This window comes from Lytechinus pictus, chromosome 10 (genome assembly GCF_037042905.1).
Source record: "Lytechinus pictus isolate F3 Inbred chromosome 10, Lp3.0, whole genome shotgun sequence".
Taxonomy (NCBI): domain Eukaryota; kingdom Metazoa; phylum Echinodermata; class Echinoidea; order Temnopleuroida; family Toxopneustidae; genus Lytechinus; species Lytechinus pictus.
Genome location: NC_087254.1, coordinates 32431057 through 32450994, shown reverse-complemented (window position 1 = coordinate 32450994; position 19938 = coordinate 32431057). Strand labels below are relative to the sequence as shown.

General features: G+C 35.5%; 1 protein-coding gene across 1 annotated transcript in view; it reads left to right on the top strand.

Moving 5' to 3' along the window:
* Positions 1-19938, top strand: part of LOC129270507 (protein sidekick-2-like) — a 76427-nt gene that overhangs the window by 31766 nt on the left and 24723 nt on the right. Inside the window, exons 7-18 of the mRNA XM_064106097.1 lie at positions 9102-9259; positions 9809-9929; positions 10527-10643; positions 13608-13778; positions 14216-14491; positions 14985-15119; positions 15590-15757; positions 16193-16263; positions 17422-17653; positions 18064-18179; positions 18812-19007; positions 19500-19598. Of these exons, the coding sequence (XP_063962167.1) occupies positions 9102-9259; positions 9809-9929; positions 10527-10643; positions 13608-13778; positions 14216-14491; positions 14985-15119; positions 15590-15757; positions 16193-16263; positions 17422-17653; positions 18064-18179; positions 18812-19007; positions 19500-19598 (1860 nt within the window). The remainder of the gene's footprint in view (positions 1-9101; positions 9260-9808; positions 9930-10526; positions 10644-13607; positions 13779-14215; positions 14492-14984; positions 15120-15589; positions 15758-16192; positions 16264-17421; positions 17654-18063; positions 18180-18811; positions 19008-19499; positions 19599-19938) is intronic.

The following is a 19938-nucleotide window of genomic DNA, read 5'->3' as shown; positions in this document are numbered from 1 at the left end:
AAAGTGGGCTAGCACGGTAAATAGTACGGTACTATCTGGCCCTGCAAAAAAGCAGGGTTAGCCTGCATATTGCGGTGCTAGCACCACAACTGCGGTGCTAAGAGATGCAGTGTGAATCAAAACCGGGCTAAGGAAAAGTGGGGCTAAGCATTAGCCAATCACAGAAGTCGAAATTGCACGTTAATCGCGGTCTGTATGGTAAAATCATCAATATTAATGAGCTGTGTGATTGCCCGGGGTTAAGGCGTTAACCCCGGCTAAGCAAATAGTATGGGGTTAAGAAAGACAGTGTGAATCGAAAAAAAGATAGTATGGGGTTAAGGTTAGTCCGGGGTTAAGGATAGTATGGGGTTAAGGAAATGCAGTGTGAAAAGCATAAAAGAGAGCAATAAACCTGAGAATATGCTATATGTTGAAGCATGTTTCTTGCTAGTTGCTCAAATCATATAATTACCTAATCATTATCACTAGGCCAGTAGGCCTACCCTTCAAGTTAAACAACCATGAATGAAGTCATGTAATTGCTATTTTTAAAATCTTCATATTGGCATACACTAACGGTGATTCAAGTAGCAACCCTATTGTTTTTTGGGGGAGGGGTGATGTACTGTGTCATTCTTCCCCCCCCCCCCAAAAAAAAAAAGCTATTAACCTTGTGAATCTTCACCCATAATGACATTTTATAATGTAGGGATGTTGGCCTTATTCATTTGATTTTGAAATTTGCAATGAATGCAAAAGAATTTTCTAGTCTTTAAGTGAAAGCCAAATATAAGATTTAAAATAGAAAAACACTATTTTTTAGATCTGTAGTGCTTGCAGTAGACATACATGAAACTATGTCTTAGAAATTCTCTTGTGAACTTCCGCAAACACAGTTTTATAACACATCATATTTAACCATAGAAAAATCTTGTTCCATTTCATTGTATTTGCCTTCTGGGATTTGTAAAAGAAAATAGAATAGGAATGCTTTGTAGCTTATGAAATATGATGTGTTAATAAAACTGTTTGCGGAAGTGCAGTTGTTAGATTCAAAGTGTGAAATCCTGTCACTTGTGGATATGACCTTTTCTTGAGGACAACACACCAGGCTCATTTTCATGTGCCAACCTTAAGCAAACTTTGAGGATAAAAGCTTGTAACCTCACCCCTCCAATCCCTCATTGTGTATTTATTGTCAAATAAATCTACTTGTACCAAGGATACCACTTTGGAAACCAAGTCAACCCTGCTACCAAAACAATCCAATGTTGATCCCCAATGTGGCTCCAAAGAAGAAATATATTGTATCGTCAATGAACATGTCTTCCAGCACCTAGTCAAGCCTGAAAGCATATTTTGTGGGGGATGATTCAATTTTAGACCCGACTGACCCTACACAGGCACTTGGTTTTGATAATAATGAATGCCATGCGTGCGATATTGGCTTCACGCTCAGTTGGAGCTTGTCCTAGTACCATCCTATATAACTTGGGATGTATCATCATGTATAGGTATGAGATGGAAAAAAAATGATGAATCGTGGGTCCAATTTTTGTTGCTGTGACCTTCCCTTTTACCTCGAAATTAGCTTTTTATTCAAACAACACCAATGAGGGTTGTTAAAGCAAAAGGGTTCAGATTGGCAATCATTTCGGTCAGCTTTTTGAGAAAAATACCAAAGCTTAGATAACTATAGTGATGATTTTTTTTCATTTTCAAGATTTTGATTGGATATTGATTGCTTTTGAGCAAGGGGGCATGTCGGTGATTAGTAGAAGTGCCGGGTACTTTAGGTGTGCACAGCACTACTTGATTGATTGTCATACATGCACATATGCCTATATAAGCCTTCATTTTCTTTAAGAGATGATTTAAAGTTCAGATGTTGTTTTGATGTTTCTTCAGACCAGGTATGTGTGCATATGCCCAAATGTTAAGTTCTGAGGAGATTTAAAAATTAATATTTTTAGTCTAGGATTTTTACATCGATTGATAGGTCCTACATAACTGATTCATAAACAATGCAATCCCTATTTCAGTGCATTTTTTCTTCAAACCTGATACTTTTAACTGTATTGAAATTATCTGTGTAGTGTTAGGAACGAAAAAAGATCACCCTTTCAATTCGATTTAAAAATTGAAGGAAGGGGTGCTCATAGGTAAAAAGAAATATTGAGATTCCATCATTTTATTCAGGTCTTTGTGGTCTCTTCCTAAACATCAGTTTTCTGTGGCCTCTTTCAAAATAATCATATTTGGAAGTTGCTTTCATTGATTATGTTTCAACAAATGAATTCAAAGAATTATCTTAATTAAGATTTTTTTCCAGAATCTCAGCACTTTTGCTTTGAATGTTTAGACATTACAGAATGGACCTACTTCCTAAGAAAGGACAACTCTTCATTGAAAGAAACCATTATATCATGGTATTCTTGGAAATGTTCAGTTGGGGCTTTGAAAAGAGATTCCCCATTAAACTTTGCAAATCTCATTTGTTTATTGTTATGTTTCCTAGATCATACATTGTTATACCTGAATAACTAGATCCTCCCAGACTCTTGAAAATTCAACTGAATTTAAAGCTTTGATAAAAGGATCTCTGAACAGAATAAAGCCATTCTGCATATCCCCGGTTATTACACAACACACTCCATTTCATCTTTCTTATTGCACAATAGCTGACTTGAAAGATTCACCTGTCATAAGTTCTTTGTATGGGTTATATCAGAGTCAGACTATGCCATATGAAATCTCTTCTGTAAACAATATTAAGCAATATTAAGAGAATTTTATAAAGAAAAATCTGTGCTGAAATTTAATTCAATTTCCCTACCTAAACCCAGCTTTTTCTTTGCCAAGGAGTTTCTATTCAAGTCCTTTACACCCTTGTACATTTATTTCTGCCCATCACTATCTACTTGCATGATAGGTCAAAGCATTTTACCAGTGAGGTATTAATAGCCTACCTATAATACCTTGATGTACAGTATATGTGTGGCCTTCAAGGCACCGTGTTGAATGGAGTAGGTCTGAACTTGAGAGAGTGTTCGCTTTCACCTTGGTATGTTGCATGACTGAAAACAAATCATCCCTTCTCTGTCTTCACCATTAACCGTCATAGGCCAAGCGAGGGAGCCTGCCAGACTGACCTGGCTGGAATTTTGATGCAAAAATAATTCTCTGTTTATGCATCGATGTTTGCTGTTTTACACATCTTCTTCAAAACAAATATATTTACTGTTGATATTATCTCATAAGGTTCCATATCGTACAATACACATGAATGAACATACATGTACGTAATTAATTGATTGGTAATTTTCTTGATCCGTTATCCCTGCATGCTAAGAACTTGAAAATCAATGGCGAAATATAAAGACATGGTTAAAATGTTAGATTTACATATTGAATTTATTTGATCATTCATTAAAAAGGGGAAACCTTTATCTCCTCTGATAACTTGACAGTTTGTAGTCATGTTTCAGCCTGTAGTTTTAAAACTTAATTTTGCAATTTAGTTTCTAAAATGTGTGTGCTCCTAGAGTTCTATTGAACCAAATTAAATTTTTAAGTGATGTATCGAGTGATGTATTTCAGTTTCAATCTGTTCTTCAGACACTTGAGTTTGAACATGGATCCGATCCATGGTTTGAATAGAGAATGCATGACACACCTGTGCTTGCTCTCAAAACCCATTCTTCGGTAGCCTCTTCATTACTTTGTTTCACCTTGTTTAAGTTTTTATTCATTTCTTTGTATGGGTAGATTGGATTCGATCATTTTATTAATTATTTTCCTAATATAGTAACATGTGGATAAGCTTTTATTCTTTATCTGTACTTTGCTGCTGAGGCTAGTTTCTATCAATAGAATTCTGACAATAAAGATATCAATCGTCCCATATTACATGGACGTACTCCAGTCTTTTATTGAATAAAAAAAGAGATGTGATGAGTATTAGTTTCCATATTTCAATTATAAGAAACATGATCATAGTGAATAGTTGGCTTTACCTTCCACTCCCCGAGTCCCTTCTCAGTCTCATGCTCACATTCAAATACAGCACTCGGATGAGATGAGATGGGATCATAAAACACCAGCTACCTCTCCATTCTGTCATCTGTTTCGAATCTCCACTTTGATACCCTATCTGCCCGGATACATTATATTGTGTTATCTCGCTAATTAATGTCATATGAGATGATTAAAACCATCCCTTTTCATTAAGAAATTCAGTATCCTTTCCCCGTATCTCCCCTTGTACATGTATGGGGCGACCTTGCTCTACCATCCCTTGATTTCTCCCTCTCACGTCCCTGATTTCAAGTCATCCTCCCTCATTGCCGCTTTGTCTGCTGCGATTATAGAAGGAGGCATTGATAGCTTGTTTCAGACCGCCTCGAAGTTCGTCAGTTACAGGTATTTTCTGATCAGGAAATTTGCCCTGATCAGAATATACCAGGTGGGTGTTTCATAAAGCTGTTCGTAAGATATGAATGACTTTACGCACGACTGGTGACCCCTTCTTGTGCTAGATGATACATCCCTATGTCATTCATTTAGGACATAAGAACATGTTCCAGTCGTTCGTAAAGTTGTGCGTAACTTTACGAACAGCTTTATGAAACACCCACCAGGTGATTTTGGCAGTCTGAAAGCAAATTACGTGTGATATCCCCCAAAGAAAATACCCACTAAATCGTAGGTACTTGTCAAAACTACCCACTAAATAGTAGGTACTTGTCAAAACTATGAGCTTTCGTGGGGATTTTTCCAAGGTCGCAGGTATTTTGGCAGTGTGAAAGCAAATTACGGAGGCTGCTGAGCTAGTGATTTGAATCTCGCCCCTTGCCTGCTTATCATCAGACCATACTGCACATGCTCGTAACTTCGGGAACTTTCCCCGAAGGGTATGTTACAGGGCAGTATGAAGAAAAGCAGGGATGATTATCAGGTATATTTTTAGCCTGAAAAAGTTCTCGTAATTTAACAGGGATTCTTGTGATCGAGGCGGTTTGAAACCAACTAATGTGTGTCCCTTGTTGTCTACCATGTTACTCAACAACCGTTCCAGAATGGGACACTTGGGAAGATGATCTGTGTCATCGACTTCGCCCACGTGCCATTCTAGTATTACGGTGGTATAAATTCACTCCTACATTTGTTGGAGAACAGAACAGAACTCCGTGCACATAGACAAATCTTTATCATGAAATGTTTGAGGGGTTTCAGGACATCATTAATGATATATACATGTATATGTGGTCTGATATTTGATAATTAATGGAACATTTCAACTTAATACCCTACCTAAATTCCCCCCTCCAAGCATGGAAAAAATATACCCATCCTCCCATGCTTCCAAGCAAGTTATTTTTGTTTGTGAGAGATAAGAGAAAGAGGAAAAGAAAATGAATTCAATCAATGTATACCAGGAGCCCAGTGAATTTTAACGGTACAACGACCATTTCCAAAGCATGTTTATTTTACCGTTATCAAACTTGGTAGTCAAAGAGGCCAAAATCCTCAATATTTTGTTAAAGTGGAACCATACTTCATATCATAAATGTACATGAAATCTTTCAGAAAACAGATTTAAATATTAAGGGCCTATTTATTTAACTGTAGATGAGCATTATCATGATAGCGATTTAGCTGTATCCGCAATGCTTCAAATGGAATAGCAAGCCCCACACTTTGATATTGTGCTTGTATATTCCCCAAATTGCTCATAACCATTGTTAAGTCCTTTTCGATGAAAATGTATATACAGATTGATAATGATCTCCTGCTGACATTATATTTGCATTATATTCATTTCAGTTGATTTATGAGCAAAACCTGATTCTTCCTTTTGAAGTTCCTTTGTGTGTATAATAAGGTCACATCAGCTTCAGTGCACAAATCAAATGCACTTTAAATGAAATCGAATATTGAATTTAACAATGTCACCAAAGAATGATTCATCTTTTAAAAAATGCTGAAGATTACAAAAGAGAAGGAAAAGCCAGTGGCAGTTTCAGAAATATGAAAAGAACACACCCACAACAAATAAACGGAACATTATACTGAATACTACTACTACAGTAGGAAAATGGCATGGAGAAGAGTAAGATTTTGACCTATAGGTGAATTGATTTTAGAACATTTTTGGAACATAAAGAAGTATAGATACATGTATGATAGAGGAAAAAGTGTGTACAGAAGAGAAGAGTAATATTACTAACAGAAGGAAAATCCCTAGCCATGAGAAAGGTCCCATCATAAAGTATTCCATAGCAGGGGCATAATGACATTTGAAATGTATGCAGACTAGAGTAGAGTTATCATCACGGATGATGGGCTCTTTTATGGCAAATGTGATTATGATAAATAAAAGGAATGCAAATGATCAACACGCTCCTTATTCTATAACTGCTATACAAATGGGAAGGTTTTAGAAATTAAAGGGGGTAGTCTGCCCTAAACCTGATGAATATTTGTAACATATATGGTCTACCTCCATACCCTAGTGGGGGTACACAGTAAAAAAAAATTATACAATGCTGTTTACTATATGAACCTTACAGTGATTGTTTAAACAGTTTAAAATGTGTTTAAATCTTCAATTCAATTCAATTCAATTCATTTTATTGTCATGTATAAAAAACACAAAAATTGTCCTCGGACTCCTTTCTTAACAAAAAGTGCATAAAAAAATAATAATCATTCACAAACTATAAATACAATACATCAAAATAATACATACATGTAGTATAAATATATCAATAAAATAAATATACATAAATATACCCTGTCTGCATGCTTGAGCACCCACGACACGACACCAACCACTGACCCACTGTATGAAACAAAGCAACAAAGTATAATTTTCAATATCTTATCTTCAATAAATTAAGCATGATTGTTTAAACGGTTAAACAAATACTGTAAGGTTCATATAGTAAACAGTGTTGTATAAAATCTTAAACAGTATTTTTACTGTGTATATTGTCAGCTAAAGTGGAACAAAATATTGTAGAGTCATATCCATAGAAAAATGGTAGAAATTAGATGAGAGACTTGTTATTTTCTTACTACGTTATTATTTTTTCCAGTCAGCATTTTGTCAGACTTTGCACAGATTGTTCTGGGAGCATTATTTTGCTTTTATTGAGACAAACTATTTTGTAGGCTAAACAGTGCTGATATTGCGACGTTTTATGGAAAAGGGATTCTATTCAAACACCTTGGATTTTGTGCTTTGACTCGTGTTATCTCCCCACTAATCTTACAATACGGAAATGCTCTAAAAGACAGCTAAAAGATGTTGAATTTGCGCCGAATACAATGTTACAATGTGGTATGAATATTCAAGCTCTAAAGCTCATCTGCTTGACTCATGTTACCGGCTTATCTGATTGCGGGAGCGTGAAAAAGATTCAAAGCCTCTTTGTAGTCGGCTATTAGATGCATATTGGTTCATTGGATACAAGCATTATCCATTCTTTTTATCACATGAGATAAAAGCTTTTATCAAGGGAAAGAGAACCGATGAGACTGATCATTATAAGCCATACATTTCACTAGAAAGTAGGTCTACTACATGTGTTCTTCTGTTCTGTGCTCTTATCATTCAATTAGATCAATTCAGTTTAAAATCATCAATATCATTTTCATAAAGCATATTGATTAGAGTAACTTGCACGATGGCAGTCTCTTCGAAAAACAAAAGTTTTTACTGCCATTATATCATTGGTTTTTCCCCCTTTGAATTTTGTTTCCTTTGGATTCCCCCTGTATATCTCTTCTTTTTTTCTGTTTTTGTTCCATCCCTTTTCTTTCTGTCATGTTGTGTCACTGCGTCCTGTCTCCAGTATATTCTACTGTTCCTTTCCTTATGTGATTGATTTCCCTATCCATTTGCTCTCCCTTCACTGTCAGAAATTTTTTTAACCAACCTTGGTTGGTCAATATTTGAACCTACAAACTCTAGGTTAAGATAAATCTCCATTCGTGTTACATGCAATTTTCTTTTAGCCAACAGTTATTAGGTTGATGTTTTTTACCAACCTAATTTTTTCTTCTGAGAGTGTTGTATCTCCTATTTCTGTCACCCCCAGTCTCTCAGTCTCCAGCAAGTATTTAAAAATTCGTAGGATTTTTTTTTTCACTTTAACTCTCCTCTGTATTTTCTTCTTTCAATTTCTAATATCTCCATCATTTATTTTCCTTTGCTGATGTTCTCTCCTATTTCCCTTCCTTCCCGTTCACCTCTCAAACATGAACTCAGAGAAATATAGAGGAAACATGAAGACCGAGTGATTAATGAAGTTAAATTGGGCAATGACAGATTTACAGATCAGCTTTCAGGGTATCCCACAAGCCCCCTTCTCCCCTCGTTTAGAAGTGGGAGTGTAGTTTGTTCTACGTCATTACTGCCCTATCCATACATCCCTTTCCCTGCATCATCGTTAGTGTTTGTTTCGGATGCTGCAATGACGACAAATATCACTATCTACAACGACCAATAATAGTTATAAGCTTTGAGGCACGCTTGTCATGCGACATCAGGCCTTGCATGATGCATGCTTTTCTCTCTCTCTGTCTCATGTCAAATCCTTGCCACCCAAGTTTTTACTTTATGGAAAGGAATTCTGAACTCATTAGGTGATTTTTGAAATATCATAAGGTGATTTTTTTTTAAGTATCCACTATAGGTTTTCATTTCTTCATGAAATTTAAAATTGAAAACTAAATGCATTTGATGACGGGATTAGATTAATGGGGCAAAGTCATCATTTGGCTCAAAATTACTCAAAATCACATAAGACCTACAGTACAACATATCTGGCATGTATGATGTAAGTAGTGTAGTCAAGACTCGAGTATTGAACAGTACTTTTTGAAAAACATCTTTTAATTGTTCTGACTAACACAAGAAAGACAAACATGCAAACACCCAAGGCGTGTATGTAGAGTTCACTGCCGCATCATGCCAGACATAAGTAATTATCAGTAAAATCATTAAGCAACATTATGAGAATCCTAATTATTATACAATGAATAAGAAAAAGTATATTTCCTGTGAGGTTATGAATCCTAAACTATTGCTCTTTATTCTTTCCACCAATCAGTTGCACCAGGGATAACCAGTCGATTGGAGAGGAAGACCCAAGAAGCAGCAGGCAATACTATCGCCCTCCCCTGCATGGCTACAGGAGTACCAACCCCTCAAATCAAGTGGTTCCGCAATGCTGCTGATATCGCCATAATGGGCAACAACCGCTACAGGGTATGTCTATAAATAATCATAGTAATTGATGGCATTGATTCCATGTTTTGGGTTTTGGAGTCATTTAAGATTCAGAGCCCCCCAAACTTTTTTTTGGAAAGGGAAGCTTCTGTTAAACAATGGCACTAATTCAAGTAAATATTAAATATGAAAGTAATTCCATAGTTTTTTTTTGTCAGGAAAATTATGTGATGGTTCTAGAATCTTCCAAGATGACGATTGCTGATGCATGCATCTTTGAGTCAATCAATCCCTTTTTATTATTATAACATAATTAAGTGGTCCTGCCTGAATAGTGATTGAATATTAATTTGGTCAGGAAGTATAGATTTTCCACACAGCAAAAGTCAAGCTGTTTGATTATATATATATACATTAACTATAGAATTCAACATTTATGCTGTGCTTGTAAATAGATGCATAATCGGTGGGTCCTTAGTAGGATCAGCAATGGTGGTGGCAATGATTGTGACTATTTTTAGTAAACGAAATTGCTAGACTATTTTCTCTGGCTAGTGTAGACGAGTCTATTTCTATATTTCATTTCAGATGGAAGAAGATGGTAGTTTGAAACTGATCAATCTTGAGAAGAATGACAGTGGTATGTTCCAATGTCAGGCAATCAATGATGTAGGAGAACAGATTGCAGATACATGGTTACATGTTCAAGGTGAGACAGATTTGTAATTTCTTTCCTTTTGTGGTTGAGTAGTAATCAATCATACCCCCAAGGCTTCCATGTAATATAAATGATCCCCAGTGATGCAGATGATTTTAACGAATGCTTGTTGTACTTGTGATATTTATGATCATTATGATGATGATGATTTTAACATGTCCACCCTATGGTAGGTTTTACTACACAATCACAAGCAGCGACTGAGCGAAGTGGAGGAGGGGAGATATCTCAATCTCTCTCTTGCTCTTTCCTTTTGCTCACACTATTGTCTTTTGCTAATTTCTGTTCCTCCTTAAATTCTTGTTTTGAAGTCAACACACTGCTTATAATGACAAGAGATATATTCTCAAAATAATAATATATTATAATATTAATATAATAACAATGATGATGATGATGTTGATGATGACATGATGGTGATTATGAGGAGGATTATCATGATGATGACAAATTACAATTATATTAGGATGAGTTTAAGGATAATGATATATTCATAGTGATATGCTACTAATCCAAATGATGATTATCATGGAGATCACTACAAACTTTATTCGGTCATATCATTGTGTCTTTTCTCCTCCTGTCCAGAAATTGCTCCCGAGATCACTTTGACTCCTAATGACACCACAATCCTAGAAGGAGAGACTACTTACTTGGAATGTGCTGCAGAGGGTGCTCCTAACCCTGTCATACATTGGGAGAAAGGTAAGCATTGATATAAGGCATTATTTGGATGCATATGTGGTAACGGGTTGCCTTATGGCAATGTTATAGTAAACACTTATGTGGTATGTGATATGAAGAGATTATCCAATACAATTTCCAATAGTCAGGGAAAAGGAAAATGAATAATGGAGTCTTGATGTGCATAGAAAATTACACTTTATAGACAGATGTGTCACTCAAGCCCAGCTCACATTCTTCATTATTAGTAAGAGTCATTTGAGTAGCTCCAAAGACAAGGATACCTGTTATTAGTGATTTTCAATTTAAAAAGTTCATCACATAGACTGCATTTAATCATTTTGAAATGTAATATTACCAAGGTTTATTATCGAGCTGTTTGAGTGGAACCTGTTTGGTTGATCTCTTGCAAATATGTACCCAATAAGAGAAGTTCAAACCTCTTCCAAATTGATTTATCTCCAGAAGGTATAGGATAGTTTACAAATTAATCATTCATTACTCTGCTCTTCAATGTCTTCTTCAATTACTTATGTCTAAAACTAGGCACATAGCTCCAGTTTCAAAATTATATTAAGGTTCCAGCAGTATTTTGACAGTATCATATGTCAACAAATGTCAATTCTGAGTACTTCAACCATGACATACCTGCACATAGAGATATAATTACATGGCTAAGTACCATTAAAGGCAAAGATAGACAGCCATGTCAAAAATGTCAACATTTGATACTACGAATCACTTGCCCTTGTTGATTTTATTACGCCAGTAAAGATAAATATAAGTTATGGGTCCCAAAACACAAAGGTTTGCAATTTATCGTGTGCTTGATTTTCACTATGGACTGTACATTGTGGTCAATGCAATCAACTGTTAAGATTTTCTTCTTTGATGATTGCTAGGTTTTCTTTAACTGGCCCCTGGTTATGCGACTGAAGTGTGGATAAAACGGTTGATCTTAATGCACCCAATAATTTATGTTTGCGGATAGATTTAAGAAATTATTAAAATATCACGAATGAAGTATTAAGCTTGTGGGCCATATGTTCTGCACATACTAGTGCATACCCACAAATGATTGGTCTAAATGTTTTTTTTCCCAGATATATTTCATTGTAATTCTAATGGTAGGATATCTGAGGGGCAATCCTTGATAATAATATAATACTGTGGAATATTCACAGTACTCAAACTAATGTACATGTATCTGTACGTATTTTAGCACAGTATTAATGCATCCACCGACGATGATTCATGGTTTAGAGGGAAGATGATACTCTCCTCGCCCGTAAACATTACATAATCACCAGTTTAAGAACAGTTACGAGTAAGCCGAGACACTGAATTTGTATCATTTCTGTTGAGTACTCTATTAAAGAAGGAGATATCGGGATATATATATTTTGTGTCAACCAGTTGTCTTGAACTTGCTCATGAACAAGTTTGAAAGATTTCAATGATAGTGCTTTTACTTTGCACTCCTAACCATTAGATATGACAGTATTGAATCTCCACCATGTCTTTGCATGGCTGCCATTGTGACATAACGGCCATGACTCCTTGGTGATTTAAAGGGAAAGTATAATAATAAGCAGAAAATAGAGAGTTGCATTTACTGAAAAATGTAATGATTTATAACTTAAAGTTGAGTGGAACATCTTGATTGGTATAGATGTAGAAATTGACTATGTGTTATGAATATTTTGAACTCATATTGATCAATTTGTATCATTTTGAAATAATGGGAAAGCTCAATAAGCAGTTTTATTTGAGAATTTATGTGTAATAGATATAGTATTATCCTTGAAAACCACATGTTTATAAGCCTCATTCATCAGTGCACAAAACTGAGCAACACTTTCATTGCATTCACACTCATTTTAATAAAATATGAATTTTTAATCTAAAAATTATCTTCAAAGTTTTGTCAAAAAGTTTTTATGTTACAAATTTGTCTGTGTCACTTAGATTTGCACTTTGAAAGAATGTGACCAGTCAGTTTGATTGCATTTTCTTGTATACATGTACCATTGATTTTAAACACAGATGTTGATTGTTGTATCAATGTATGTGTGAACGAGCCCTAAGTAGCTTTATACCTAGGACTAGGAGTTCTATTAGTCAAGGAAATAGTACTCTCCTTGAATACCATATGTTTTTATAAACATTTTAGAGGATTTACAGGTACCTGCATACTTTATTTTTTTTCTGTTCTTAAAAATAATTAATTTCCCTTCCACCCAGAATTGCCCTTCCTTCCTGCTTCAAATGTATGTGATTAACTTGTATTAAGTTTTAAAATTTCATTCAAAATAGAAAGAAACATATCACATATGGATGAAATTGCAACATTTCTTCCAATTTGAACAATTAATTTCATGTGTGGCACAGCTGGTACTATAAGTAATAAGGATAAAGGTATTATTCAGCCAGACTTCCTGAAAATTTGAAGGAAAAATATAAGAATTTAAGGGCTATGATATATTGGTGGTATTTAAAATCAGGATCTTGTTTGTATGAAAATCTTCTGTTTGGGGATGTTTTTTTATGTATTTCAAGATTGATTGATCACTTTTAAAATAAAGTGTTAGTTTGATTACCTCTTGATTGTATTCTGAGGATGGCTAGTAGTTTCAAGTCCTAATTTCCAACTCGGCATTCACTACATGTATGTCCCAGGACTACATTAAACATATATATATTTTTTGTAAGAACAGCTTTTGAAAGAAAGTTTTGTATCCTTCTGTTTTATAAAGTATCAAGTTGGTCCAAACCTTAGCTATCTGCCTCAATGATAGTTGTGTTTTTGTCCTTTGTAATCATCTCAAAGACTTGCTCTCAATCTCTATTCTTCCTTTTTCTCTGATGACCCATTCGTTCTTCTTGCTCAAGAATAGCAATTTAGTTTCAAAAGTGTGGGAATGTATATTCATTTCTTTTCAAGACTTGATCTCAATCCATTTTTTTTTTTTCCTTCTTTTTCAGATGGCCAGCTGGTACTGAGTTCAACCTTTCAGCTCAACAACCGTTATATTCTTCAGACCTTCGGAAACCTGCTCCTACAGCAGGCAGTCAAGGAGGATTCTGGAGAGTACACCTGCGTAGCGACCAACACCCTGGATAGGGATAGTGCTTCTGCTTCACTCATTGTTTATCGTAAGTTCCCCGTTTCCCTTTCAAAAAAAAAAAAGAAAACAAAAATATCATACTTGTCGTTGTCATCATCCCAACTGTTGTCTTTTGAGACTTAATTTACAATTTACTGGGTACGTGGTTCCAAATATAGACATACATGTAATTCAGCCCCACTTCCCCTTCAGCTTTATAATTCTAAAATAGCTGGGCTCAAGAGATTTCAGTTATTGTAAACGTGCCTGCAATCTACCAAAACAGACAAAAAAAAGACACAATAAATTACAATTCAGATTCATCATTCTTACCACAAACAGTTAAGTTGTCAGTTTAACAAAATCTTAATTATTAAAATAAAGATTTATAGGTTTTTGTTTAAAGGAGGTTTTCAGTCTCTTTTTTGTCCTAACTTTTCCACACCTTTAATCTTCAATCCTGCACTTGTTTGCCCAAACCAACAGAACGGACCATCATCTCCCAGAGGCCGACCAACGTGGAGACCATCCTGGGGGAGACGTCCACCCTGACCTGTGTGGTCCAGCATGACTCCAGGGTAACACCAACCATCACCTGGATGCAGGATGGTGGTGTGATAGTACCCGATGGAAGGTTCATCATCCTGGCGTCCGGTTCCCTGGTCATCATGTCCACCGATACACTGGACATGGGGCTGTATGTCTGTAAGGTGACCTCCGTGGCTGGGGATGACCATGGCAGCGCCAACTTGACTGTCCTACGTGAGTATGATAATGGATAATGGAAAATTCAGGACAGAAGAAAAAGAAGCTATATAAATAACAAATGTGGAAAGGTGGCTTACTGCATATAAAAAACAATCAATTTAATCCAAGGTTATCTTATGTAACTAAATTATTAGCCATTCATGAGCCCATATGAAGAACTTGCATTTGATTGTAGAGTAGTGGCATTTAGATATAAGTTTAACCACCACTTTTATTCCTTTTGGGATGAAATTGCTGTGTACTGGCAGGTGAATGACAAAGGAAGATGGGAATCAGTGAGAAAATCATTTTATGTAAATCAGAGGTATATGAAGATGACGATGATGATGACGATGATGATGGTGATGGTGATGGTGATGGTGATGGTGACGGTGATGATGATGATGATGATAGAACATTATTTGTACACACATGAGACATACAAGATAATTTTTTAAGAAGAAATGAAGAATCGTTTTGTAACTTATTTGTGATTTTGATTTTACAGAGGTGCCATATCAACCACAGGGATTGACAGCAGTCAAGAGCATGGATCAGGCCAGGACCATCATCGTTTCTTGGTTACCGGTCTTTAATGGTAACTCACCCCTCATCAGGTACATCTTGGAACAAAAAGAAGATGGTATGTATCGTTGAATTAATAATGTTTGTGGTGATGGTGTTGGTAAATTGTCAGTGGTGGTGGTTGTGATGATGATGATGATGATGATAATGATGATGATGATGATGATGATAAATATGACATTGATGTTAGTGATGGTCATCATCATATCTTGACTACTGGTCTTTGCTGGTAACCCAACCCCCATAGTTGCCTGAGTATTGTGTTGTAAAATCATCCAATAAGAGAACAACACAACTTGTTTATTATTTTTATTACAAATTGTGAATTATGAGGTGATGATTCAGGGTGAGATGTTATCATTCATGCACGAGTTCTTTCAATCACAATCTCACTCCTCATTTTGCTTTATCAAAAAGTGATAATGCCATATATCTATCCTTCCACCCATCCGTCTTATTTCAACTGCCTTCTTTAATCACCCATTGCTCTGACATTATTAATCCTTGTTCTTTGATTTACCCCTGTAGATTCTGCTTTCACTGAGGTCGAAGCAACTATCAACCCTCTTCTTAATGAGTTCCCAGTCACCGGTGTGAAGCCATCAAGGAGATACCAGTACAGGCTCAGGGCGCAGAATGCCATCGGGATGAGCGAGAAGAGCAACCCTAGCAATGTAGTCCATCTTCCAGAGGAACGTAAGTCTCACAAAACGGATGTCCATCAAGAATGGTAGATTAATCAAACTTGGTGTGCTTTGTCATAAATAGGGCTGAATTTACCAAGCAATAATTTGACTTGATCAATAACGTGATGTATCAAGAGATGAAGTTTGGTGAAATTTCCTTGAATTTGAAATAGATAAATTTGATCCTAGGTGTAGATCATGATCGACTGGGGGCTGGGGGAGGGGGGTAGGAGTCTAGTGCCTAGTAGTGTACATACATTTGCTGCCAAACCCAAAACGATACGTGGACCCTTCAGCCTAGGCCCCTGGTTGACCCATCCAAATATTGATTAAGTTTCCTGTACTGCTTCATTCAGCATTTCATATTTCACATTGACGATTCAACGATGAAGACTAGATATATTTTCATTATACTCTCTTTATGTTTTCTTCTCTCTTTCTATAGCACCTGATCTTCCACCTCAATCTCTGAGGGCCAGTGCTACATCTACCTCTAGTATCATGGTGGAATTTGGGGTAAGATAGAAAAATAAAGACATCCATCAAAATACACACTGCATATATGTACTGTACATGATGCGTTGATACGGAGTTCATATGCTGAGATGAAACCAACAAAACCACCTCTAGACCAATCAAAGCTATTACATTATTTTCAATGGAATATTATCAGTCAATATAAGTTTGGTTTTGAGGTGTGACTATAGCATTATAAATAATTACGAGTGGCATTCTATTTTCCAGTTATCTCCCACCATTTATTTATTTGTTTTTTTAATATATGCCAAGCTGCTATATCATATTCTTTTACTTGTATTTAAGAAACTATTGTGGGGTCAGTGCCATGAATGTCCATCATTCATGAGACATTAAAGTGATTGCATTGTTTTCTTGTAAAACATGTGGGGTCCATTTAAAGGTCAAGTCCACCCCAGGAAAATGCTGACTTGAATAAAAAGAGAAAATCAAACTAGCATAATGCTGAAAATTTCATCAAAATCGGATGTAAAATGAGAAAGTTATGACATTTTAAAGTTTTGCTTATTTTTCACAAAACAGTGATATGCACAACTAGGTGAGTCAGTCGATGATGTCCATTACTCACTATTTCTTTTGTTTTTTATTGTTTGAATTATACATTATTTCATTTTTTATAGATTTGACAATAAGGACCAACTTGACTGAACCATATAGTATTAAACAATGCTAATTCCACATGTTCAGGGAGGAATTAATCGTTGTATCACTTGACAATGAGGAGAAAATTAGAATATTTCATATTTCATATAATAAAATACAAAAGAAATATTGAGTGGATGACGTCATAGTCTCCTCATTTGCATACCAGCTAGGATGTGCATATAACTGTTTTTGTGAAATTGAGCGAAACTTTAAAATGTCATAACTTTCTTATTTTACATCCGATTTTGATGAAATTTCCGGTGTTATACTTGTTGGATTTTTCTCTTTTTATTCAAATCAACTTTTTGTTGGGGTGGACTTGTCCTTTCAGGATAGGCCTATTTTATGCAACCAGACTTATTCAATATGTCCAGTCTAATCTTTCTCACAATATTGGGTAATATCATCTGTATAGATTTATTTAAAAAATCACAACAGTTTATTTATTTATAAGAACCAAAGAACTAATATCCTCTTGGACCTTCTATTTAGGAGCCTCCATATGAGAGTTGGAATGGTCCACTCCTTGGTTACATCGTCCAGTGGCGTATGGAAGGCTATAACACTGCATTCCAATTCCACAACATCACCAATTACCGGCAGACCTCGTATGAGATTGTAGGCCTCATCACCTGGAAGATATATGAGATTCAGGTTGCTGCGTACAACGGTGCTGGAGTGGGGGCCTACTCTAATCCTATTGATGTCCGCACCAATGAAGGAGGTGGGTGAATTGATATGCAACATTTAACTTATTTTTAACACAATCTTGAAAAAGAATATGCACCAGGTAACATCAATATTATTGTTGAAATCTTCATGTATAGAAATATCAGGGATTATTCAAACAAGCTTTTATAGCATTTTAATTTGTGTGTAATGTACAATCGCTATGATACAGAAGTACAAACATGTGCAATAATGTACTCATCAATTAAAAAAAATACTACCTCAGCTCATGAAAAATCAGCTGAAATGCTTAATCATATTATAATGAAGTACAATCAATATTGTGGCATCTTTGTATCAGGAGCATCTCTTTTTTAAATATTTGTTATCCTTTATCCTTATTATTTGGTAAATTTCACGGAATTGTTTCTGATTTTCTTCCTCATTTTGTCTTTTTTTCTCCAGTCCCCACGGCACCACCCCAGGATGTTGATATCATGGTGACTAGTTCAACATCCTTCATGTATCTATTCAGTTCACCTCCCGTCCAGTTTATCAATGGTATCAACCAAGGATATAAGGTTTGTGGATTACATAATATTTTCAATAAGTTGACCCTTTGTAATATTTTCATCATCGGCATCTGTTCGTCTTGAGAGATGATGGTGGTGCACTTGATTGTTCTACACCAACCATTAAGAATGTTCTCCATTTAAAAATAGTAGGAAACAATTTTCTGGTTTGAACATTAATTTTTGCACTGTATACATTTGTCTTTGGTTCGAATAAACAAATCCTACCCAAATAGTTTATCGTTGAACACTTTGCTTATGGTAAAAATGGCTTTAAAATCATTCAGAAGTTTGATGAAATGTTGATTCTTCGGCTATGTGTATGTTCCAATTCGTATCTCGTTCCCCAAAACTTTATAACATCTGAAAGTTGAAGTTTAATTTTTGACAGTTTATTTAAAATAACTTAAATCTAAAATGTCTTTGAAGGGGTTTGTTGTACTCTTTAATTATTTTACATGGGTGGGGGGGGGGGGGTACCGTATCATAGTTCTGAATTAACTATGGAGGGAGCAAGTATGTCATTCAACAGGTCACAAGACGTATAGGGAATAATGATACCACTGAAAATATAGATTTTCCACGTGTTCATATATGACTCATATCATTAATTTCTTTTCATTTCCCATATCCTTGCTCAGCTGCTTGCCTGGGAACCTGGAATGGAGAACAACCCTATCGTAGAACTGGTACCCTCGAACATTGCTCAGAGTCGTTTCATTGGTAACATCACTACCCTGAAGAAGTTTACTGAGTATCAAGCCTCTGTTCTCTGCTATACCAACCCTGGGGATGGCGTTCCGAGCACACCTGTCACCTTGATGACACTTGAAGATGGTAAGTATAGTTTCTGTACTCCCAGATGTTTATTTCTGTGTGTGATTTACATTTGAATTCTTTTTTAATTTGAATGTATCTGCTTTCAGTTCACTCTGCAGCCTGTTTTTGCTTCTATAGTCCCAGATCTTTTTTTTCTTCTCTGAGATTAAATTTAATGTAGATATAAGTTACTTCATTTAGAAGTCTATCTTTATTGTGTCTGTCTTAAATGGTTGCAATAAATTGATTTAAGTGTTCTCAATCTGTTAAGGAGCCAATCTGTGTTTGTCTAGTTTCAAGGATTTATTAGCAGAGGAGTAGGTTATTTAATACATTTTCCATACCCTAATTGCAATTGAATTACTGATTAATCATTCATTTGCTCTTGATAACAAATTGCATACTTATCTCATGTGCAGTTTTAGTGCCTTTGAATTTACTCACAGTTACTTATTGTGGAGACATGTATGTATATAAGTTTTTCTTGTTTTCATTTTACCTCCTGTGTAGTTCCTGGTCCAGTGAGTAATCTACGTGTTAGCAATGTATATGATACATCACTGCAGATATCATGGGATGAACCACAGGAGATCAATGGAGTACTTCGAGGTAAACAAAAACATTCCTATTTTTTTTTCTTTTGAATTATTTTTGAGTAATGGATGCTTGAGGGGATGTTGTATAAAATGAAGGCTTGACATATGAAAGTACTTGAAGAGGAAAAGCAAGTCATCTGTGTAAATATTTTCAAGATGTGTCAAAATTATATAGGTTTCTTCCTGTAGTATAGTGTTTTAGACATTCCAGCATTATGGAATTTCTATGAATTGATCAGTAGAATAGGTGTACTAAAGTGTGGTGCCCTATGCAACTTTTCACATTTATTCTTTTGTTCAGATTCTCAGTGGAAGTTGATGTTGGTAATTAAACATATCAATGACCATATTTT